The sequence below is a fragment of the Gekko japonicus genome, unplaced genomic scaffold, assembly GCF_001447785.1.
Source record: "Gekko japonicus isolate JY-2015 unplaced genomic scaffold, Gekko_japonicus_V1.1 scaffold26, whole genome shotgun sequence".
Lineage (NCBI taxonomy): Eukaryota > Metazoa > Chordata > Lepidosauria > Squamata > Gekkonidae > Gekko > Gekko japonicus.
Window position 1 is genome coordinate 1,367,392 of NW_015174844.1, and position 21,776 is coordinate 1,389,167.

At 40.6% G+C, this 21,776-nt stretch overlaps 1 protein-coding gene across 1 annotated transcript in view; it reads right to left on the minus strand.

Annotated features, from left to right (window-relative positions):
- Positions 1-21,400, minus strand: part of E2F8 (E2F transcription factor 8) — a 24,720-nt gene extending 3,320 nt beyond the window's left edge. The window contains exons 1-12 of the mRNA XM_015424415.1: positions 21,326-21,400; positions 19,605-19,871; positions 19,120-19,285; positions 14,895-15,200; positions 14,368-14,529; positions 13,897-14,075; positions 13,497-13,653; positions 11,017-11,095; positions 9,912-10,437; positions 7,430-7,630; positions 3,224-3,356; positions 2,062-2,438 (exon numbers count right to left, since the gene is read on the minus strand). Of these exons, the coding sequence (XP_015279901.1) occupies positions 2,062-2,438; positions 3,224-3,356; positions 7,430-7,630; positions 9,912-10,437; positions 11,017-11,095; positions 13,497-13,653; positions 13,897-14,075; positions 14,368-14,529; positions 14,895-15,200; positions 19,120-19,285; positions 19,605-19,871; positions 21,326-21,343 (2,571 nt within the window). The 5' untranslated portion in view covers positions 21,344-21,400. The remainder of the gene's footprint in view (positions 1-2,061; positions 2,439-3,223; positions 3,357-7,429; positions 7,631-9,911; positions 10,438-11,016; positions 11,096-13,496; positions 13,654-13,896; positions 14,076-14,367; positions 14,530-14,894; positions 15,201-19,119; positions 19,286-19,604; positions 19,872-21,325) is intronic.
- Between the last annotated feature and the right edge of the window lie 376 nt (positions 21,401-21,776).

Here is a 21,776-nt window from a genome sequence, read left to right on the forward strand (position 1 = left end):
TGTAGGGAATTCTCTCACATATTTGGGGGAAGGGAGTTTTGAATTAAAAAGCAGGACTATGAATTTAAGCCTGGTGAGAGATGCAATTTGGCAGGTGTCTTATATTAAGTGTGGATGTGAGTGTTAGTTGCATTGAAAATTTTGGATAGAGTGTATGGTGATACTTCTTGTGTGCATTGCGGTAAGTTGACAGTGATTTGCAATGGTATGTACTTAAATTTATTACATTGGTGGTTCTTTGAAGTATCTCTTGTTACAGTGAGATGTGAAGACGAATGTGATGTTTGGACAGTGTGGAGTTCCATCTTTGATAAAATGCCCTTGAAATGGACTCTATCTGCAGAAACCTGTCAGTTGAAATGACCGTGTCCAAAAAAATTTATTTCTGAATGCAAGAAGAAACTACAATTTACAGGACAGAGGGGAGCGCTAACATTTGGAGTGCTGTGAATCTGCTATACATCTCCAGTGTGTTTTATACACCTACAAAGTGATAAGACACTTTGTGTCCACGTATCAGTGGAATGACACGAGACTTTTTCCTTTTTTGCTGCAAGGTTTATTCAGAGACTTGCGCTGTATACACAATTAGGTGCTTTATGCTTTATACTTTGATGAACATAACTTTAAGGATTTGCATGGTATACATGTGAATTCTGTCATGAATGAATACTGTGAATTAATGAAGTAATTTTGACAGTATTTTTGGTCTTAGTAATGTATCATGGTTTTGTACTAATTTTACATGGTTGTGTAGGCCTTAATATAAAATCTCCCTCTCTAATCACTAGAAAGAACCCTGATCCTGTCTGTTTAATCCTTGATAAATTAATTTATTTAGATTGATAGGCAAATGAATTCCAAACATCAGGGTACACCAATTTTGTAAAAATCTAATCCAGTTTTGATTACAGTATCATTACAGTTCCTGTATTTCTCCAAATGTAACCCTGACCCCAAAAGCCAGACCAACAGAGTCAAGTTCAAAGCTGCTCAGCCACCACACAGGCTCCACCCACCATGCTCTAGAGGCCAAATGAAAAAACAACAACCCTGCTTTATATTCCCCTGCAATCTTAAGCTTTTTCAGATAACATTAGCTTTGGCTACAATCTTGCAGGTTTTCAAGATCATCCATAGAGTTTAACGAAGGAAGTATTGCTGCTTTAAGTAAAATTATTAAAACTCATTTATATGGTGAACAGCTGGTGTTCAGAGATGTTTACTGCATTAGTCTGAATTATGTTTCTTTGCGGTGGCTCAAGTGGTTAAGATGCTGAACTGCAAGCTGTGGAAGGTCAGTAGTTCAGCAGTTCGAGACCCGGGTTGCCACATGACGGAGTGAGCTCCTGTCTCTAGTTCCAGCTCCTGCCAACCTAGCAGTTCGAAAGCAAGAAACTGCAAGTAGATAAATAGGTACCACTTTGGTGGGAAGGTAACAGCATTCTGTGCGCCTTGGTGTTTAGTCATGCCGGCCACATGACCACGGAAACGTCTTCGGACAGCGCTGGCTCTTCGGCTTTGAAACGGAGATGAGCACCGCAACCCTAGAGTCGGACTCGACTGGCTTTCGAGCAAGGGAACCTTTACCTTTACCTTACTCTCTCTGTATATCAACTGAGAATACAGTTTTGGTTTTTCTAAAGATCCTGACACTGCAGTCAATTGCAAGGCTACAGAAATTATGGGGTCAAGATCGCAGCACAGATTTTTGTGCTGTTTCTAAAACACATGGTGGCAATAACAGAAATTTATTGACTATGGAAGATGCTCTTGTAGGCCAGACATAGCCCATGTATTGTTAGTATCCTGAGAATTTTTAGTCTGGCCCTCTTCCTGGCATTCTAATTTTGTGATGGTTTATGTGGGAGAGGCATTCAAACATTAACATTCTGAACTTGCACTCTGGAGTAGTCCAGTCAAGTAGCCAATCACATGAGGTTGCCAACTGCACAGAGCAGCTCTAAGACCCAACAAGGAACACTGGCAGTTACTATATCACATGTAGTACCTACCACACAAAATCTAAGTCAAAAGATACTTGCAAAGGAGCCCTCTTACCTGCTGTAACGAAACTGTTAGAAATTCTTTTCCATTTAACTCATGGCTGTGCTCCACTGTTTCCCCTTGCTTCAAATCTACGCTTTTAGAGACAGAACTAACACATTCTGCTCCTTGATGAATCAGGGCAGATCCAAGTCCTGGATCTGCAGATATTTGCAGAGTAGCTGGTATCAGTCCAAAGTGCTGTAGTGCAAAGTTCAGGACAGAAGAATTTGGGGCCTGGACAGGATTAGCATGAGCCACTGAAGGAAGAATAGTGTTGTTTACCACAGGAATGGTAGGTACAGAAGATGTTGGTAACATTAGGTTCATGGGTGTTATATGAAAAGCAGGGAGATTAACCGCTGTAAATTCAGATGTCACTGGAATGGCACCTATGCCAGAGAAGAGAGAGAACAAACCATCAAAAAGCACAACACTTTCATGCCATGGGATTGTCTAGACATGAAGAAGCTGTTGCAGTGCAGACAAAGGACAACTGTTTGGGCATGCTGGGCTTTAGTAGAGACGTTTCCTCGCGCAAGAGGGGTAATGTTAGCTGATTAACTCCATCATCCGGGGGTCACTAATGCTACACCGTTTTGGGGGATCCAACAGGGCACAGCCCTAAACTGGATAGTCCAGGGTAGCTTTATCTTTTCAGATCTCAAAAGTTAAGCACGGACAGCCTTGACTAGTATTTGGATAGGAGACCGCCAACGAATACCAGGGTCATGAGGCAGAGACAGACAATGGCAAACCACCTCTGAACGTCTCTTGTCTTGAAAAACCCTACAGGGTTGCCATAAATCAGCTGTGACTCAATTGCGCCTTTTTTTTTTTTTAAACACTGCAAAAGCTGAGTGAAAACATAACAAAGAAGACTGGAGTGCTCAGCAGAAATAAACAAATAACTTGGCAAGTTTAGGGATAAACAAGTGCTACTCCTTTATTCTTCTACACAAGTGATGAGGAGAGAACTATGTATGAGCTCCTTCAAAGGACAGGACAAAAGAGTAAAAAAATAATCTGTCACTGATTGCACACAAGATGGAAAGAGACTAAAATAAGCTCTGGGATACACCAGGTTTTATTACTATATTCATAACCTGCCTTTCTCCAAAAATAGGACTTAAGGTGACTTTAACATATACATTAAACGTAATCAAATAATACACACCAGCAGTAAGGGAACTGTAGGACTTTTGTTCTGCTAAACACATCTCTGCTTTTCCTTTGTTAGAAGCAGTCATCTCATTACCAAGTTGGGTGCATTGAGGAACAGGTATAAGGTAACTTGAAGGAAACCAAGCCTGAAAAAGAGTAAATATGCTATTTATAAATATTTCTGGCAAATTCCATGGCTTTCCTGTTCAGTCAGCTCAGCCATTGTTACTTTCCACACACATGGCATTGTATCATTCCAGCAGCACATTTTGGTTGTGTAAGAATCTTCTCTAACAACTGAACAGTGCAATCCTATGCACTGTTTATTTCAATGAATGGACTTAGACTGGAATAACTTTGCACAGGAGTGCACTGAAAGTGTTCTTCTAATCCATTAACTCTTTCACAGAAAGCATGGCCAAACAGAAATTAATAATAACTCATGGATGGATCATATATTCACGGAAAGTTTATACATATTTTATAAGCTGCTCTTAGTTTTGATGTTCACTGACATCATGTATGCAAAATAAGCACTGAATGTTGTTGTTTTTTAAAAAAATTCAACAAGTTTATTGAAGAATTGGTTCAACATTACAGTAAACTTAAGGTATAATAAAAACAACGCAAAGGTAATCAATACCCAAACAATCCATAGTATGTGTAATAACACTGCCTATTAGGTATACAGATATACACCAGATAAAGAGAACATATATGTCGAGTGCTCAGACTAAGGGGATGTGCATCAAAAGTGTAGCCATTCAATGTAACTGGTGTTGGAAGGAATGGTATCAGTCTCTATCATGTATTGTATAAGAGGGAAACCATGTGCGCACAAATTTGGAGTGAGAGCCAGCAAATTCATATGGGGAACTGTTAGAGGAATCAGCAATCTTGTTCATAAGATTAGTAATCGCTGAGAACGTTTTAGCTCTGCACAGTTCCTCTGCTAGATGTTCGATGGCTAGAGCAAAGATTAGGGGTGAAAGTGGGCAGCCTTGTCTGGTGCCTCAGGAGGGGTAAAAGAAAGAGGAATCCAGACCATTGACTCTGACCGATCCGATCTAATTTGTTGCAGCAAGAGTCAGTAAAACAGTACAATTCTGATATAAAAAGGATTAAAACAGTCATAACATGGGAATAGTATAAAAACATTTACAAGAGAAAGTTAATAAAATTAGTACAATAAAATAATGTTAATAATAGAATCATACAATTTTTTCAGCTAAAATAAGTTTACGTTTCCTAATAGCTAAGCAACAAAATTTTGCCACAGCGTAGGTCGCTGAGCTCTGAATGTCTTCTAAGAGGAATTTATGAAGGACTTCTGGCCTAAAGTCAAGATAAGACTGCAGAGGGCTAAATCTAGACAAAAGGGGTAGTATAAGATGGTCTCATTCCTCCTGATAGAATCTGCTGAACAGGAGGACATGAGTAATTGATTCCACCATATTAGCCATGCATGGACATATACGTTCATACACTGAGACTCGAGTGAATTTAGCTCGCAGTACAGCAGAAGGGAGTGCCTCAAAATGAGCTCTGGAAAAGGCCCATCTATAGGACTCATAGGTAATGTTAACTAAATAAGGGGCAACAGTAAAATTAGGCCAAGATTTTATATTTCTGAAGTTCTTGGGTAGCAAAGCTTCTTCATTTTGTAATTCAATATCACAAAGTCTCTGTGTGACAGCTGTTCTTGCCTTGTATATGCTTCCATAGAAGAGATCTTCTAGGAATAGGCCAATCTGATTTAATTTATTAAGAATTTGTGTGGACCAAGCAGGGTAAGGGTCCGAGGCTAAAAGGTAAGGTATTAAACCCTTTGGGTTGTAATGAATTTTTAGCCAGTGTTATAGCCTGCTCCCAGACCTTTGCTTCGACTCTGATTGACTCTGACTCTGAATTTAGGTTGCTGATATATAGAATTTAAGGCTGTTAAAAAGTTCTCCCCAAAGCTCATGCTTCTAAGAGTGCCATCAAATACGATATCTCAATGGAACCAAATGCATTTTTGAAATCCAATGCTAATATTAATGCCTCTGATTGAGATTTCCCCCCCATGTAGAATCACATCGATATCACCTGCTCGCTCGTCCAGTGTTCGCTTTTTGGTGTCCTTATGGTGCCGCAGCAGTGGGACCTGCTGGGGCAAGAGGGAGCCTCAATCCCTTGACCGCGGCCTCGGGAGAGACATCCCCAGCGCCCCAGGCTGGGAGTCCCCTACAAGGACTCCGGGGGGGGCGGAATCGTCCGGCACCCCTCCCGTCTGCTGCGTTACGGGCCATTCCTAACGGAGCTCCGAAGGAGCGCGCCTGCCATTGGAGTCGCCAAAAGCGGAAGTCAGGAATTAACCCAGTTTGATCTTCTGCTATAAACTCTGAGACTATGGTCTTAAGACGGTTCGCTAGTATGGTCGAAAATAGCTTTGCGTCATTGTTGACCAGGACAGTGGCATGATTCCTCCTTGCAAGGCTGCATTACAAAGAAGGGGATCTGTCAGTGAGGATCTAAAGACCTTATAAAATTCAGCCGGTAGGCCATTGATTCCCAGAGTTTTATTTGATTTTGTAACTTGATTGCAGCAACCACTTCCTGACGTGTGATTGGGCTATCCAAAATTGTAGCCTGTTCTGTAGATAGTTTTTTCATTGGTGAGAGATTCTAAATATTCATTTATGTTTGAAGCCGATGGAAATGTTGAACTGTATAGTGTCTTGTAAAATTTGGCAAACGTATTTGCAATGGTTCTTGAGGTGGTGTGGCAAACTCCATCTGCCCTGTGAAGTAGATGGGGCTGAGAGAGCTCTTCAAAAACTGCTTTTGAGAGGACAGCTCCAAGAGAACTGTAGCTTGCCCAAGGTCATCCAGCAGCTGCACATGGAAGAGTGGGGAATCAAACCCGGTTCTCCCAGATTAGAGTCTGCACTACTAACCGCTACACCAAACTGGCTCTGAAGGGTAGGAAAAACCACCATGAACTTTAAAAGGTTAACTATGGAATGCATATTATCTTTCTCTATTCAGACTTGTATTCAATGTAACTTTAATCACCCAGAAAAATGCCAGTGTATAAAAATTTCCATTTATTATTTAGATAGTGTGCACTTTAATTAGGGACTAATCAGTAAGTCTAGTTTTAAGCTCACTGAATTAGAATTGTGGATCTATTGCAGTAGCAGAGATAAGTTAGAGCACTTAGAAACATTTCATAGCTTTGTTAAAAAAATCTCAGTAATTCTCTCAAGAAACAAAAACCCCAGTCCCACCTATACACACCTATGAGCATGTTGTGTCTGAGGCTGTGTACAACAATGAAACACAAAACATAACTTTAAAATTATAAAAATCTGACTACATGTGATCTGAAACCCCCAACAAAAGCCAGCATAAAACCAGCAGAGAGCAAAAAATAAAAGAATATATAATCAGCTCATCTGTATTGCAAGGCAAATGATTACAGTGAAAGGAAAGGGGCGGGGGAGTAACCCAAAGCCTAAGTGAAAAATGACTTTGCCTAAAGCTAGAGGATCTGAGCTCCAGGTAAGCTGCTGCAGGGAGGAAGCTTCCACAGCCATCGCAGTCACCAAGAAGGCCCTGTCCCTTGAGGCTGCATGCCTCACCTCTGATGGTCAGGGCACATGAAACAGAGCCTCTCCTGTAGCTGAACAGCTGGCTTAGGTAGGGACAAGCACCCGAGAAACTCTGGTCCCAAAGTACTTAAGATAATAAGTGAGCACCTGTTATTAGAGTGAAACAAGGTGGATATAAAACCAATCATTTAAAATATTAGATGTTAAAAATCGAAGGCTTTAAAAAATACATTTCAGCTAAAGATTTTCTAGAAATAACAAGCCAAAGTGAAACCTGAACTTAATGGCAACACAGCATCTCTTAAAGGTGAACTTGTGATCATCTCAGGAATGTAAGAAAGGCTGCACTAGTAGAGGTGCTTTTCTTTTGTGGACAATGCCCTTGCATCAAGCTGGGGTGCCTTGCACTGGAAGAAAGCCCCTCTGCTCCTGCAACAGAGCCACAGATCTAATCCAAAGTTCTTAAAGCTAAGTTCTTAAAGCTAGAGTAACTAATTACCTCCTAAATAAAAGTATATACCAGCTAAATAATAAATAGAAATTTTGGTCTCCTGGCATTTTTTTCTGGACGAGTAAAGTCACCTTGATTCAAATCAACGCACCCTGCAATGACGTGCTGATACCTTATGTGCAGGTGTCTTCTGTGCTGGGAAGGCACTGTCATCTCCCAAACGATTTCTCTGCTTCTGCTGCTTAGATTCATCTCCTCTGCTTTGCTTCATGCTTTTGTATTCATTTTGTTCTTCTGCTGATGAAGCTAAGACTTCCTGGTCCAGACGTAAAGCTACGGAAGACTGGGTGTTTGAATTCTTCATGGATTCTCCCTGAGGAGGGGGAAAACGTCTTAGTTATTGTATGTCACGTGTCCAAAAATCTGCTTAAGGTGGCTCACAATGAAAGATCAAACGTTTAAAAATACAAATTAAAGCAATAATAATAAAGTTACCTCACCAAAACAATCTCCACCAGCAATACAACCACCTTAATCTGCAGGCAATAGTTAGGTAAAAGCCACTAACCCCTCCACTGCAGACAAACAGCATGAAAAGAATACTAGAATAGTCATAACAACCATGAAACAGGTGGGATACAGACCTGTCTTCCAAACAGGTCAGGTTTTCAGTTTTACATACTGTACTACAAGTATCTCAGCTCATTCTGACTGCCTATGCAGACAAAGTCACTGGAAATGCTCTGGACTGTTAGTGTTTTTTTAAATGACTTAAGAGTGCCAGCTAGGGTTGCCAAGGGTATCTTCGCCAGGAGCGGGGGGCTCCTGGCTGGTGTCTTGTGCGCGCAAAGCGTGCACGCGCTGCACGCACATCACCCGGAAGTGACGGGAGGACACCAGGCATGCTGGGGGCGGAGCCACGGCCATACAAGGGAAAACCATAGAGTTTTCCCTTGTATGGCTGTGGCCCCGCCCCCGGCGTGCCCATGTCACTTCCGGGTGACGCGCACGTCGGGGTGGAGTTCCCGGGGCCCGATCCGGCAGCGCCGGGGAACGGGCCTCTGGGGCGGGGGTTTCTCCGCCCCCCGGGGGGACTTGGGAACCCTAGCGCCAGCACTAAACTAATTAATAAATGCTTTGGAGTGCTATCCTAAGCAGGCCTGCTCAGAGTCCCAGTCAAATCTATTCAGTGGGGCTCAACTTCCAGGAAAGTGTTATTAAGAGTTCATCTTGCATTACAAACTTTCATCCTTATCTTTGAAAGTTCCTTATAGAATGCTCCCTCTAAGCTGTGGAGGCCTGTGAGCAAAAATTCTTCTTTGTGAGCTACTGGCAATAAAGTTGTGAGCAAGCAAATTGGCTACTACATAAATTAGTTTGCTCTGGAGCCATCCTCCCTGAGCTAAGACAAAAATGTGTGAGCCAGAGGCTAAAAAACTGTGAGCTAGCTCACACTAACTCAGCTTAGAGGGAACACTGCATAGTCATTTAGATTAAATGAATTTTTAAAACAATAACACTGCAGAGCCTGTTTTTAAGCTAACATTCATGTTTACCTTTCCCGTTTCCTAACCTTTTTTACCTGCAAAGTGTCCACCTGTACGATGGGTCACAATTTGCATCCCATAAGAACTGGATGGCAGAGTAAGATTAAGAAACAGCCAGTTCTCAAAATGCCATAGCTATGTCAAACCAGTATCTGGAAAGGCAACAGGCCACCTCCTCCTAGAAGAACAGAAATGCTGAAAGGAAACATCTTGCTCAGGCTCCTGGAGAAAGAATGCTCCCCTGAGACAGTTACACAGTGTTGCGTGGGGCCAATGAGATTTTCAGCAAATGGACTCTTATAACACCTAAAGATGTATTGTGAAATAAGCTTTCAGAGACTGGAGCCCAATTTAGGAAAGTTTATGCCACAATACATGTTAGTCTTTAAAGGTGCCACAAGACTCTCATTTGCTTTGTTACAGAAGCACATTCTTAATAAAATGCATGATGGATACTTGTTGGACTCTAAAAAGCGGCTTCATATTTTTCAGAATGTTTGACTGAGGGCAAAGAAATGGGTGGCTGGTTTTGAGTGCTGCAGATAGGCCAATATCTGCAAGAGTTCCTTCTTTCATAACAGCTTTGTATTCTTTCCAGCTGAGGAACATGGTCCATCTACGTGCGCCTTCTTGCACACTAATAAGCTTCCATCTGAATGACTAGGGAGCCCTGCAGAGGGACTTGAGGTTTGGGAATGAACATGTTAATAAAAAGGAGCACAACTTGAAGCAAACAGTCATAGCACACTGCTGTGCAGACACGCAATAACCTTCTCTGAGGGAAAGTAACTGCCTTGCCTCTTCATGATGGTTGTAGCCTGACAAGAGTGGGCTGGCCTAACTCATCTAGGTCAGGGCTGCCTCTGCATGGAGAGAGACAAAATGGTCCAAACCACACTGGATACAGAGAGGAATTACATTCATTGGAGGCTGACTGAAACAGTAAGACACAGCAGGTGGCCTCCTCTATGGCTGGCTGCTTTGGCCTCAACTGAATTGCATCTTATGGCACTCAATTTGGGATTTACTGGCCTAGTGAGAGGTCATGCATTTGCTCGTTTTCCATCATTCCGTATTTTAAATAGAATACACTTTTACATGACTTACCAGTAACATGTCTTGAAGCTTTACCTCCTCACTTTTACATTTTTTAACTGGACTATACTCCAGTACTAATTTACACCTTTTAAGAAGTTTCTCTGGTGTACAGTCATCTTTGGAACCTTCTTGCTTCTCGGCAGCCCTGAGGCTCTCACCTTTAGCATGAGCGTCACTCTCTCCCAAGTTGATGTCATTGCCTTCAGCATACATTTTACCAGGTGCTGCTTTTGAACCAGTTCTTGCAGGGTATTTGATTCCAATCACATTAGCACAGGGAACAGGCTGCACTGTGAAACTTGGATTGTATGCTGTTGCCATCTGTGTTTGGGATGGATGCACATACACTGCGTACGACACGTTGGAATGGATATGAGGTAGTACTGGTGGAGACGCTGAGCTGTGGATCACAGGCAGGACCTCTACATGAGAAGGCAACAAGAATGTTTCACATTTCAAACAAGATTCAGGTTGCAAAGCCAGAGTACACGGCAAGGGAGAAGATGCCAGTCTCAATGTTGTCTTTTTCAGTTCCCTAAGGGGGGAAAAAAGATGTTATGTTAAAATACTTTCATCCAAAATTGCTTGTTAACAAAAGAACAAGACACAGAGGGATTGGTTCTGCTTATTTAGAAATGGAAGTGTTGCACAGCACTTCTCTTACACCAAAGATGTTGGCTTAAATCCAGCAATTTGTCTACAGGAGTCATTGATGGATATGGAGATTCTGGAAGAAAAGGGAATGCTTTTGTCCTCCTCCTCACTACAGCCCCTTACCATGTGCCCATTTCTCCATGTAGGTCCTGCAAACCCAGAAATTCTCTTTCCTGGAGGCAAAAGGGACTCCTGGGAAGAACAGAATGCAGCAAAAATCTCTGTTCCTCCTGCTAAAGGATCTCTGGCTCCAAACCACTATTTCCAGTTCAACTGTTCAAAGTCAGTTATGCAGCAGTCTTAATAATTGTCGCAATATCAACTGTAATCATAATCTGAATTGTTACCAGTTTCTGGCATATATCGCTAGCTGAGAGTTGTCTAATTGCAGTAGCTGGTTTAACATGCATTCACAAGGCAATCAAGAAGGCATCCTCCTATACAGCTTCAACAAACATACCTTGATTGCTCATCTAATTGCTGTTTGCAAATTGCTGCAAGTTGAGCCATCTTGCTTGGAAAACTTGATGGAATGTGACCTGTGGGGAAAAAGATAAACAAAAGGATTTTACTGGAACCATATAGTTTGCACAGTTTAAAGCTGGTTTGAGCAATTCACGGTCATTGAATCCTCTTTTCTATTATTCTTTCTGGTAGGGCCTCTGTTGCACAGTACACACCCCAGACTCATGGCCCAGTTAGAGGAGTCTACACACAGATGATATAGACATATTAACTGATCATAATACAGTGGCCAATCTAGCTTAATGCAGCAGCTCTCCAGAGACTGAGGTAGGTCTTTTTCATCCTTGCTGCCTCAGATCTGGAGACTCCCAAGACTGAGTATGCCATGCTTCACCTCTACTGGATATGAACATCTTCAAAAGGCCCCCCAAAATCATATGCACAAGGATAAGCATGGGAAGATTGAAATGCAATTGTAAATCTCCTTTCCTGCACGGCTGTCGATTGTGAAACCTAACATGTATGGATGGCCACGAACCAGAAAATTCTGGTTCAGGGTGGTCCCGAACCAAACCCTGAACTGAGCAAAAATGCCCAAACTAAAATGTCTGGTTCGGGCCACCTTTCTCCCGGCCATGGCAAGCCACAGCTTGGAGGGGCGGGGGGAGTCACCCAGGAAGCGTTTAATGGCTAACAGCCGTTTAACCCATCCATTTCGCTTCTCCCCGCTTTGAAGATGGGGGGAGCAAAACAGACGGGTTTAATGGCTTACAACCATTTAACCCATAAAAAAAGGGGAAGAGAAACTAAACCAACCAAGCAAGAGTCAAAACCTCTAAAGGAAGTTTAGAAAACTAGTAAGGGGCCAAAAGTTAAAAATATCAATAATTACAGACAAACGTACTTGTGTTTATTTCAAAAACAGTAGGGGCCCAAGTAAAGCCTCATAATGTAATCAAAGTGACAAATACACAAAAGGAACCATATATGACCTGACACATATCAGCCCAGAAGTGCCTTCTTCAGAGGTCAAATAGTACAGAATACAACAAAGCCCCTGTTACACTTGTAAGGCAATTGATATACAACTCAAAAAGGAACATTCCAATCTGGAACTGAATGACACAAAAAGATATGTGAGGCCACAATTGTATCTGGCCTTGTGTCAGTGGTAATATTGCCAGTATGAACCTTCCAGTTTAAGTCCTAAGATTACAGGTACAATCACCTTACCAGGGCCAATATAACATCAGTATGTATCAGTGTAAACAGACAGATATGTTAAGCTTATAGAGTGTGCTAGGGAATGAGAGAGATCACTGAAATGGCTCACATCCATTTAAACCTAACAATGGACAGGCACACCCCTCCAGCTGTTAGGTTTAAATGGCTGCAAGCCATTTCAAAGATCCCTCTCGCTCCCCCTGCTTTCAAGTGGGGGGAGCGAAAAGGATTGCTGAAATCCATTTCAGCCTAACAGTGGATGGGCGCAAGAGGGATTGCTGAAATGGCTTGCATCCATTTAAACCTAACAGTGGACGGGTGCACCCCCTCTTGCTCCCCCTCACTTCCAACCGGAGGGGAACGAAAGGGATTGCTGAACTCCATTTCAACCTAACAGTGGATGGGCGACACAACCCTGCTGTTAGGCTGAAATGGATGCAAGTCATTCCAGCTATCCCTTTTGCTCCCCCCCACTTCCAAGCGGGGGGGGGGGAGCAAAAGGGATTACTAAAATGTCTTGCATCCATTTCTGCTGCGGACATTGCCAACATGCTTCACCATGAACCCCACAAACCTAAAAACCCACACGGAGGGTTGTGGGAGGGTCACTGAGGAAAGATTGCATGAACCTCGGATTGTGAACCACAACCCGGGCAATTTTAGCACCAAACTTAGGGTCATGGGCAGGTTCATGCCAGTCCCTACTAACATATACACATGTAAAAATTGCCTGTTTTTCACACATCAGGAACCTGACACTTGTGCGTTTAAGAAGTCCCTTTTAGTTTTTCATGCATGCATATGAAAGTTCAAAGGAACTAAAAAGAACCTGAAGTAGCATTGGGAATTTGGCTATGAAAGTATCTACACTATTGCACATTGGTCTTTCTACACTTCTGAGGCTCAGTGCATATCTATGGACTGACTATGCACTGGGTCACTCTAACCTTAGTAAGACTGCCCAGAAACAAGCAAATTGTGGATTGCAGCCTTGATGTCTTTCTACACTTCTGAGGCTCAGTGCACATCTATGGATTGACTATGCACTAGGTCACTCTAACCTTAGTAAGACTGCTCAGAAACAAGCAAATTGTGGATTGCAACCTTGGTCTGACAAATATGCATGTGCTCCCCCCAGTTCAAAAAGACAAAGAACAAACAACATTGTGTTCAGTGTGACAGAATGCCCATTCAATATTTTCAAGTGTCTGCAGGATAATACAGAACAGAATTTATGTTTCAAGTACATACTTGTGTTTTTCTTGATGGGACTGCTTGGAGCAGAATGAATTTTTCTATGATCATTCTGTATATTCTTTGGCAATTTTATTAAGGATGGATGCCGTGTGAAGCGTTGTTTACATCTTGTGGGGAAAAGGTTCTTGGAACAATGCTCTTTGGAAGTCTTCTGTTCCACAGGATGAGCAAGAGCAATACTAGCCGGTGAAAGTACAGACGGTGCATCTATAAATAAAGAACTAAATAAATACATGCTGAAAATTGTGCATGATATAAAAATTTACCACTTTTATTAAAGCTTTTAATATGATAAACAGCTGTGTCAAACCAGCTGTTATCTCTATGCACAGAAGACAAAATTGCCGTTTTCTGAGAGGTTTCTTTTGGTTAGTGGGAAGTTTATAAGTGATACCAATTCTAATGTTGAATGCAGAAATATGGGTACACACCTACCCTGAACATCTGAAAAAACATCTGGTCCTGTCCATTTAAATGCTGGCTTGCGGCCCTTTTCTTCTGTAACATGAACCTTCTTGATTAGATCAAGGCTGCTGAGAACATTAGCAATATCATACAGTCTCCGGATTTTGGCTGAAACAAATTTAAAAGGATAAGGAACATGCAGCTCTGCTATTTGGCTATTAAACATAGTATTGTAAAATGTAGACAAATTCCATCTCTTCCTGACAGAAGAGTTTAACCCCCAACTAAATATATTTTCAGCATAGTTAAAATGAAATTTATTTGTTTGGCAACTGTGAATGACTTTGATTTGGAGGATTACAAAAAGAAGTGAGCAATGTATCCTTTTTAAAAAGGCAGAAGCCCAAACACAGGATAGGGGACACGGACACACACACACGTAGCAGTTTCTGTTACTTACTTTTAAACTTGCTTTTATCTAAATTCTCAGCATGGTCTTCACCAATCAAAATTTTAGCAGCAGCTTCAAGACTCACAACTTGAGGGGCTGACACAAGGAACAACATCACAAATTTCTGACTCATCACTCTTAATGACTTGTCTTTACGACTATTTACTGAAGCTGTACAAAGACAAGAGATAAAAACCGCCTTTACCTTGAAGCCACTCTAAACAGTAACAATCCTGTTCTGGCACCCCAAATGCTGTCGCTTTGCCACTTCCATTAATTTCAATGGGGCTCATGTTAAGATTGCACATTAGAGATGTATCTGAAAAAGTGAGCAATGACTCACAAAGCTCACACCCTATCACAAATTTTGTTACTCTTTAAGGTGCTAGTGGACTCTTGCTCTTTTCTACTGTTAAGATCGCACTTGGTGGACTATATCCATTTTGTTTTATACATTTGGAACAACAAAAAAGTTCAAGTTTCATGAGAAAGGAAAGTATTAACATAAGAATTCTGGAAACACAGCAAACTATTACCTCCTCGAAACTCCATCCCAGGTAGTTCAACAAAGCTTATATCCATATGGTTGCTTGGAATATCATGCTTCACCACCAACTCAGTTCTCTGATCGTTCCCCTCAGGCTTTTCTTCATGTTCTCTTTTTTTGATCAACTGAATTTGCTGCAGGTACTTGTTCTCCTCAGCCACTTTTTTCAAAACCTGTAGTGTTCTTCTGAGATTATGACATCCATGCCAAGCATACTTGTTTTTGGCAAGCCGGTTCACCATATGAAGGCTTTCTAGAACATTCATTATGTCATATATGCGTCTGCGTTCAACATCTAGAAGGAAAATAAAAGGTTTCTTTGATTATAGGGCATATGGCAATAATAAAATAATTACATTTCAAAGTCACAAAGAATCACACCATCCAGTAAACAGGATGCTGATTACTTAATATTTATTTATTTTATTTGCATTATCTACAGTCCGCCTTTCTCACTCGACGTTGACATAACATTTCTACAGGAAACTCATTATACATCAGCATCTAAAATATATATTTAATATAAAATTAGAAACAAACTACACAGCTTCTCTTTCAGCAAAAACAAAATGCGGCTATTTAAATAATAAAGTTCATTCAATATTTTAGATGATTTAAAAGATCCAAATAGAAGATATTTGTAAAAGGAAAATTTGGTTTTATACTTTAGGGAAAATTTATGCTCCTAATACACACCAAATAAATTTATATAATTCCTCAGTTTCAGAAACTAACAAGTAAGGAGACAGGTGAGATTAATCCTTAGAACAACACACTCTCTTCCTGAGTCTCTATATATAAACATGGATTTTTAAAAATATAACTGATGGATGTATAGAGATTTTTCAATCCAACAGAAATAAATCAAAGGTATTTTCAGTTCTCCTCAAGAATTATTCAAGAACTGATATTTTTATGCTTTCCTAAAATATTACACGAAAGATTCTGAGATTGTATTTTAAGCCCTAGCAGGTCACACACGTCATTTTATATCTGAAATTTCCACTTTAACATGCCTGTTGTAAACTACAGAGGTTGAGTACATCTGTTACAATATAATGATGCAGTTATTATACTAAGATCACTGAATTTTTATCTCTTCATATTCCTGAAAACATTAGGCTGGATCCAGTGCAAGAACCATGCAAACATTGCCAACACTCATAATTTTCTCCTCTCTGCAGTGGCCATTTCCAACCCAGTGAAATTTATTCCTGTGGTTATGGGAGCAGTATGAAGTAATAGTCATTGGAGTTGGGAGGCTGCACTACTGAGGGAGAAGGGGGCAAAATTGCTCCCTTGTGTTTCTTGCATCAGTGGAGCTCTTCTATTGCAAGATGCTGGATCAAGGGATTTTGCCCCCTGCTACTTCAGCCTTCCCAACCCACATGGCTATTACTCCACATGGGTCCCAGGAATAAACTTTTCTGGAGCTGCAGGGAGTGGAAAGCCAGGAGACAGTTGACCAGCAGCACCTTCTATCCAATATATTACCTGAGCTAGAATCAAAGCTTCTCTGCAAAGTACTTTCATACATCTAGCATAATATTACAATGGAGGGAGAGAAAATTAGTTCAGAAATAAAGCAACTTGAATTGTCAAATCAGTGATCACTGGGTTGCTGAAGGTCACGGGTCTTTCTCCTTCAAACCTAGTAAAGTTGTTTCCTGGGGTCATGGGATCCACATGCATTAAGCACAAGGGTCAGGAAGTGGCAGTGGGGAAGGCAAAGAGGGCTCTTTACCCCCCCACACACACACACTGCGATCTCCCTACCCATGTAGCTATTAGTCCATTTAGGTCCCATAACTCAATTTTCCCATGATCACATGAAACTGCCTAGGGAAAGAAGAGTATGAGAAAGATCCCCAGTCCTTGTTTTGATATATCACAGGAGCCAATGTGTTAGACGCATCAGTATTCAAACAATTAACAGTTTATGGTATGCTTATAAAAGTGAAAGAACATTAAAAATTACTACACTGAAATCTGGGAATAAAAATAAAGTGGGCTGATCCCTAGGAAGAGGAGGAAGAGGAGATTGGATTTATACCCCGCCCTTCACTTGGAGTCTCAGAGTGGCTTACAATCTCCTTTCCCTTCCCCTCCCCACAACAGACACCCTGTGACGTAGGGTGGGGCTGAGAGAGGTCTTTCAAGAACTGCTCTTGAGAGAACAGCTCTGAGAGATCATGTGACTGACCCAAGATCACACCAGCAGCTGCATGTGGAGGAGTGGGGAATCAAACCCGGTTCTCCAGATTAGAGTCTGCCAATCCTGACCACTATGCCACGCTGAGACGAAAGGACTATCTAATACAGCATTCTGTTCACACAGTGGCCAACCAGCTACCTCTAGGAAGCCAACGAACAGGAAGACTTCAAAGAGGAACAAAGAAGACCTGCCTGCTGCCAACATTATTTACTATTTTTAATTAAACCATTTACTTCCCATTAGAGTTACTGAAAGAACAGTGGATTTGAAGCTTGAAGGTTAAAAATAAAATTTCACTAAATGGTAACAATATAGTATTAATATTATCTAACCCATCAGAATCCATTTATCCGATTTTGCAATTAATCAGTTTCTTCAATAATGTATCTTGATGAAAACTTAATATAAGGAAAACCGAATGTATTAAAATTTCTAAGAGGGTCAATAATACTGTTACCCATGTAATATCAAGTTTATGAGTAACAATACCAGTTTCAATGTCTCTTTAACTGCTAAAATCAATTATTTATTATTTCTCTCATTAATAGTGTTAAATATCATCTTAGTAAATGGGCTCTTAATTTATCCTGGATAGATAAGATGTTGGCAATGAAAATTAATATTTTGCCAAGGTTGTTTTTCATGTAGGATAATATGACAACTCTACCAATTGTTGACCTTAGAAGGTCAATTAATTTTTTTAATGCAATGCAAAAATCTAGAATTTCAATACTGATCTTACAAAAACCATATGAAAAGATGGTTTGATGTTCAAAAATATTTATTACTTCACCTCACAGTTGGTATAAGCTACTAGAATGATCCAGATGCTATGCTGACATGCCTTTTCTTCGAGTATGTTCTAATATATCATCAGTCTTCTTAAGCCAAGAAAAAAGGTGGGGTACAAATATTTTACTTAAGAAATATGAAAATAATTCTATCATTCTTGTACTAAACTGAACATTTATTACAACCCTTGTACAATTTCAGCACTTGAAACTTAGGCCAATACGAGAAGAATCCATCAATGTTATTATCTTCTTGGCCCCTGGGATGCAACAGAGAAATTATGTGTGTGTTGGGGGGGCGGGGTGCAGAAAGCCACTCCACAGCCCACAGGATAGCTGACATTCTGACAGGGCAGAGTCAGGTGCCAGTCCAAGATGGCCCACAATCCTAGAAGACCCATTCTGGCCCTTGTAACTGTTTGAATGGTGCATGACTGGTTTAGCATATTGCTCTTGTGCCAATTTAAGAAAACAGGGGCAGATTAACATACTGCTAGAAATACGAGCTGCGGTGGCTCAAGTGGTTAAGACGCTGAACTGCAGGCTGTGGAAGGTCAGTAGTTCAGCGGTTCAAGACCCGGGTGCCGCAAGACAGGGTGAGCTCCTGTCTCTAGTTCCAGCTCCTGCCAACCTAGCAGTTCGAAAGCAAGAAATTGCAAGTAGATAAATAGGGACCACTTCGGGGGGAAGGTAACAGAGTTCGTTGGCCTTGGTGTTTAGCCGGCCACATGACCACGGAAATGTCTTCGGACAGCGCTGGCTCTTCGGCTTTGAAACGGAGATGAGCACCGCAACCCTAGAGTCGGATTCGACTGGCTTTCGAGCAAGGGAACCTTTACCTTTACCTTAGAAATACAAAGAGCAGGTAAGCTTTGTAGCTTGTCTCAGTTCTTTTTATTCCTGCAACTTCACAAAAGCCACTATTACTCAGTCTGAGCTTCTCATTGACAAGAAAGGGACCCATCTTATAAACTTGTCCATAAGAACAGGATGAGATGCATTTTGAACACAGTAAAGCACTGTGTACATAGAATGTGACAGCCATCTGTTTTTGTACTTGGCTATAACCATCATTGGTTTGAACAAGACTTGTTGATCTAATAAGCATACTTTAATCTAAAACCTCTAAGCATTGCTAAGCATTTTATAGTACACATCAGGCCACGTTTGTAATAGTGATAAACACCAAAGCCCATCTTCAAACTTACTAAGCTCTTCTGCTACTTCATCAAGACAAATTTCATTGTTTTCAGAAGGGCTGGGATAAGGATAGTGAGCTAAAAATTTGTGACACAGCAGTCCTAAACTTTTTTCTTTACGGCTTGGTTGGGATTTTTCATATTCATCACCTGATAAATGGTCCTGTGTACAGAAAACAGAAACACCAATTGGTAATGTCTTATACACAAATATTACAATTTGTCAAATTTAGTTCCAGCATCCGTGATGAATGACTAAACTATGATGAATGACTAAAACCAAGCACCTTTTCAGTTACAACCGGTGAGCCTCAAAATAACGGACCTACCATTCATAGAAGCTATAAATCCTAAAAATAGCTGGCACCCCAAATTTGAAATTTACACCAGAGACTGAAATTAAGCGACATCACTTGGCTAGCTACTTTTCAAGTGTATACTTAAAAAATAAGTAGTTGACAAGAACATTTATAATGAAACAACAAACATAAATATTTTGCCTCAAGAATTTCACTTCTGTTGTCCATTAATTTTTTCCCCTGTTCACGATTTCTAATCTCAGGACTAGCTGCACTGATCAGCATTTTAAGGTTAGCTGTTGGTGTCCATGGATCTGCAGGAGAGATTTCATTAGGCTTTGGTGGTGTCCTCAGATGGCAAGAAGCAGCAGGCTGGATCTCTGCCAAGAACAAATTGGAGGTGGCTTTTTGTTTCAGTGGAGTTTTCACTCTGCTTTCATGTGGTTCAAAAGGCTGGTTTTCCTGAGTCAAAAACAGAAAACAGTGAGATTCAAAATCAGGCATAATAACTTTGCTGAAGCAAAGCTGTTGCCAAAATAAATATATAGTCATTTTTCTCATTTTGTGAGCATCAGTTGGTTTCACTGAATATCTCTCCACTTTTATTTTCTCCCTCTCTTTTTGTACTTTGGCATTTTGGAAGAGTAACTTTTCCCTTTTTTCTTTGCCATTTACCTTCTACCATATTATAGGGGATTGTGTTTAGGAATTAATTGTTTTAGAAACAATACAGTACAATATATATAGCTCCAAAAAGGCTTCCCTCTGTAGAACTCTTCTCTCTCCATTAAGTGTAGGGGAGAAATTTATGTTTGTTCTAACATCAGAGCACCACATGTGGCTAGTTTTAAACCACAGGCATTCAGATTCCTTTAATTCTCATACTCCCCTTTTTCTGCAGCTCAGAATTTTCCTGGAGATTCCCTCTGAGCCCCAGAGGAGCATTCTGGGGCTGCAGTGGGAGGTGAGAAATTCATACTGCATAAGGAAATAGATCTGTCCACAGAACTGCTCCACTGGATATGCCTATGTGTTTTGCTCCCCTTCTGTGCCTGGTTTTATCCTTTGTCAAGTTCATTTTTTAGAACTATGACAACGTCCAAGACTCTATCAGGGAAAAATGCACATTTATTCTGAATAATATATATTTATTTTTTCCTGGTAGGGTTTTGGATTTAATAGCTGTTTTGTGTGCCACTATGAAGGCTGTTTAAGAAAAAAGGCAGCACACAGATCTGTTAAAGAAATAAATAATAAAATGAGAGAAGTCACAATGGCCTCTTGTGTTACAGATGCCTTAATCATACTAAGTTTTGAACACTGGTGGTAGTACACATTTAGATACTGCATTACTGTGTTTATATACATAAATATTGGGATCTACTTTTTTAATACAAATGTTCATGCTCTTTGATTCTTTTTGTATATTGCATGAATTTCTATAAGAAAGTTTTATTTCTCCCTTGTAGTTTTTCATTGTATATCTCGCAGTTACCAATTACCATTTGGCTGTCTTCTCCAACAAACTCTACCTGGGTATGATACTTTTGAGTCACATATAGTTGTCAGTGAAATTATACCTGTGGCTTAGTTAAAGGAGCTCAATTTCCAGTTACTGCGGGACCTTTCCTCCCTGTGACCTTCACAAATGGGTTGCCTCAGCATTAATATACAGGTCAAGATGTTTGACTTCAAGTGTTAGCTGTTCATTAAAAGACTAAAATTTGAGCATTAACTAAAAGCAGCTCAGCAGATGGACAGCAGAGTAATGATGATTTTGGAGCTGCCTCACCTATTCTTGAATAGGACAACTGCAGCCTCACACACAGATTTCTCTGGCCTGTGCAAGGGTAACATTACTGACACTGAAGATCAAATGGAGAGCATACAAGTTTTAACAGCAACAAATAACTTACTTTGTCTTTACTGTTCATTTTGCCACTCTAAACTTCTTCCTACTTCACATTTACTTCAGGTATGGAACTTCTCTTAAATATGCCATGTAGTTTTTTGTTGTGTAGCATTTTGAGCATTCTGAGAGAGAGAGGGGGGAAACACAACAGTCACCTTGGAAGCAAAATAAGGTGACATCTGTGTCTGTCACAAGGACAATAGGAGAGAAATGTGATTAGAGCTGGCAGAACAAAGCTGAATTGGAAAGTTGTGCAAGACTTCTTAACAAACAGTGAACAAATTGCAACACAATGTATACTCAAAAGTCACTACCCCAGAGTTTTACAGGACCAACTATATAGTAAGTGTGCTTTGATTGTAGGGATCTTTCCTACTGCAGTAAAATGAATCCCATTGTTAGACTAGATGAATATCATTATTCAGTTGCAATCCTCCCCACTTCACAATTCTTTC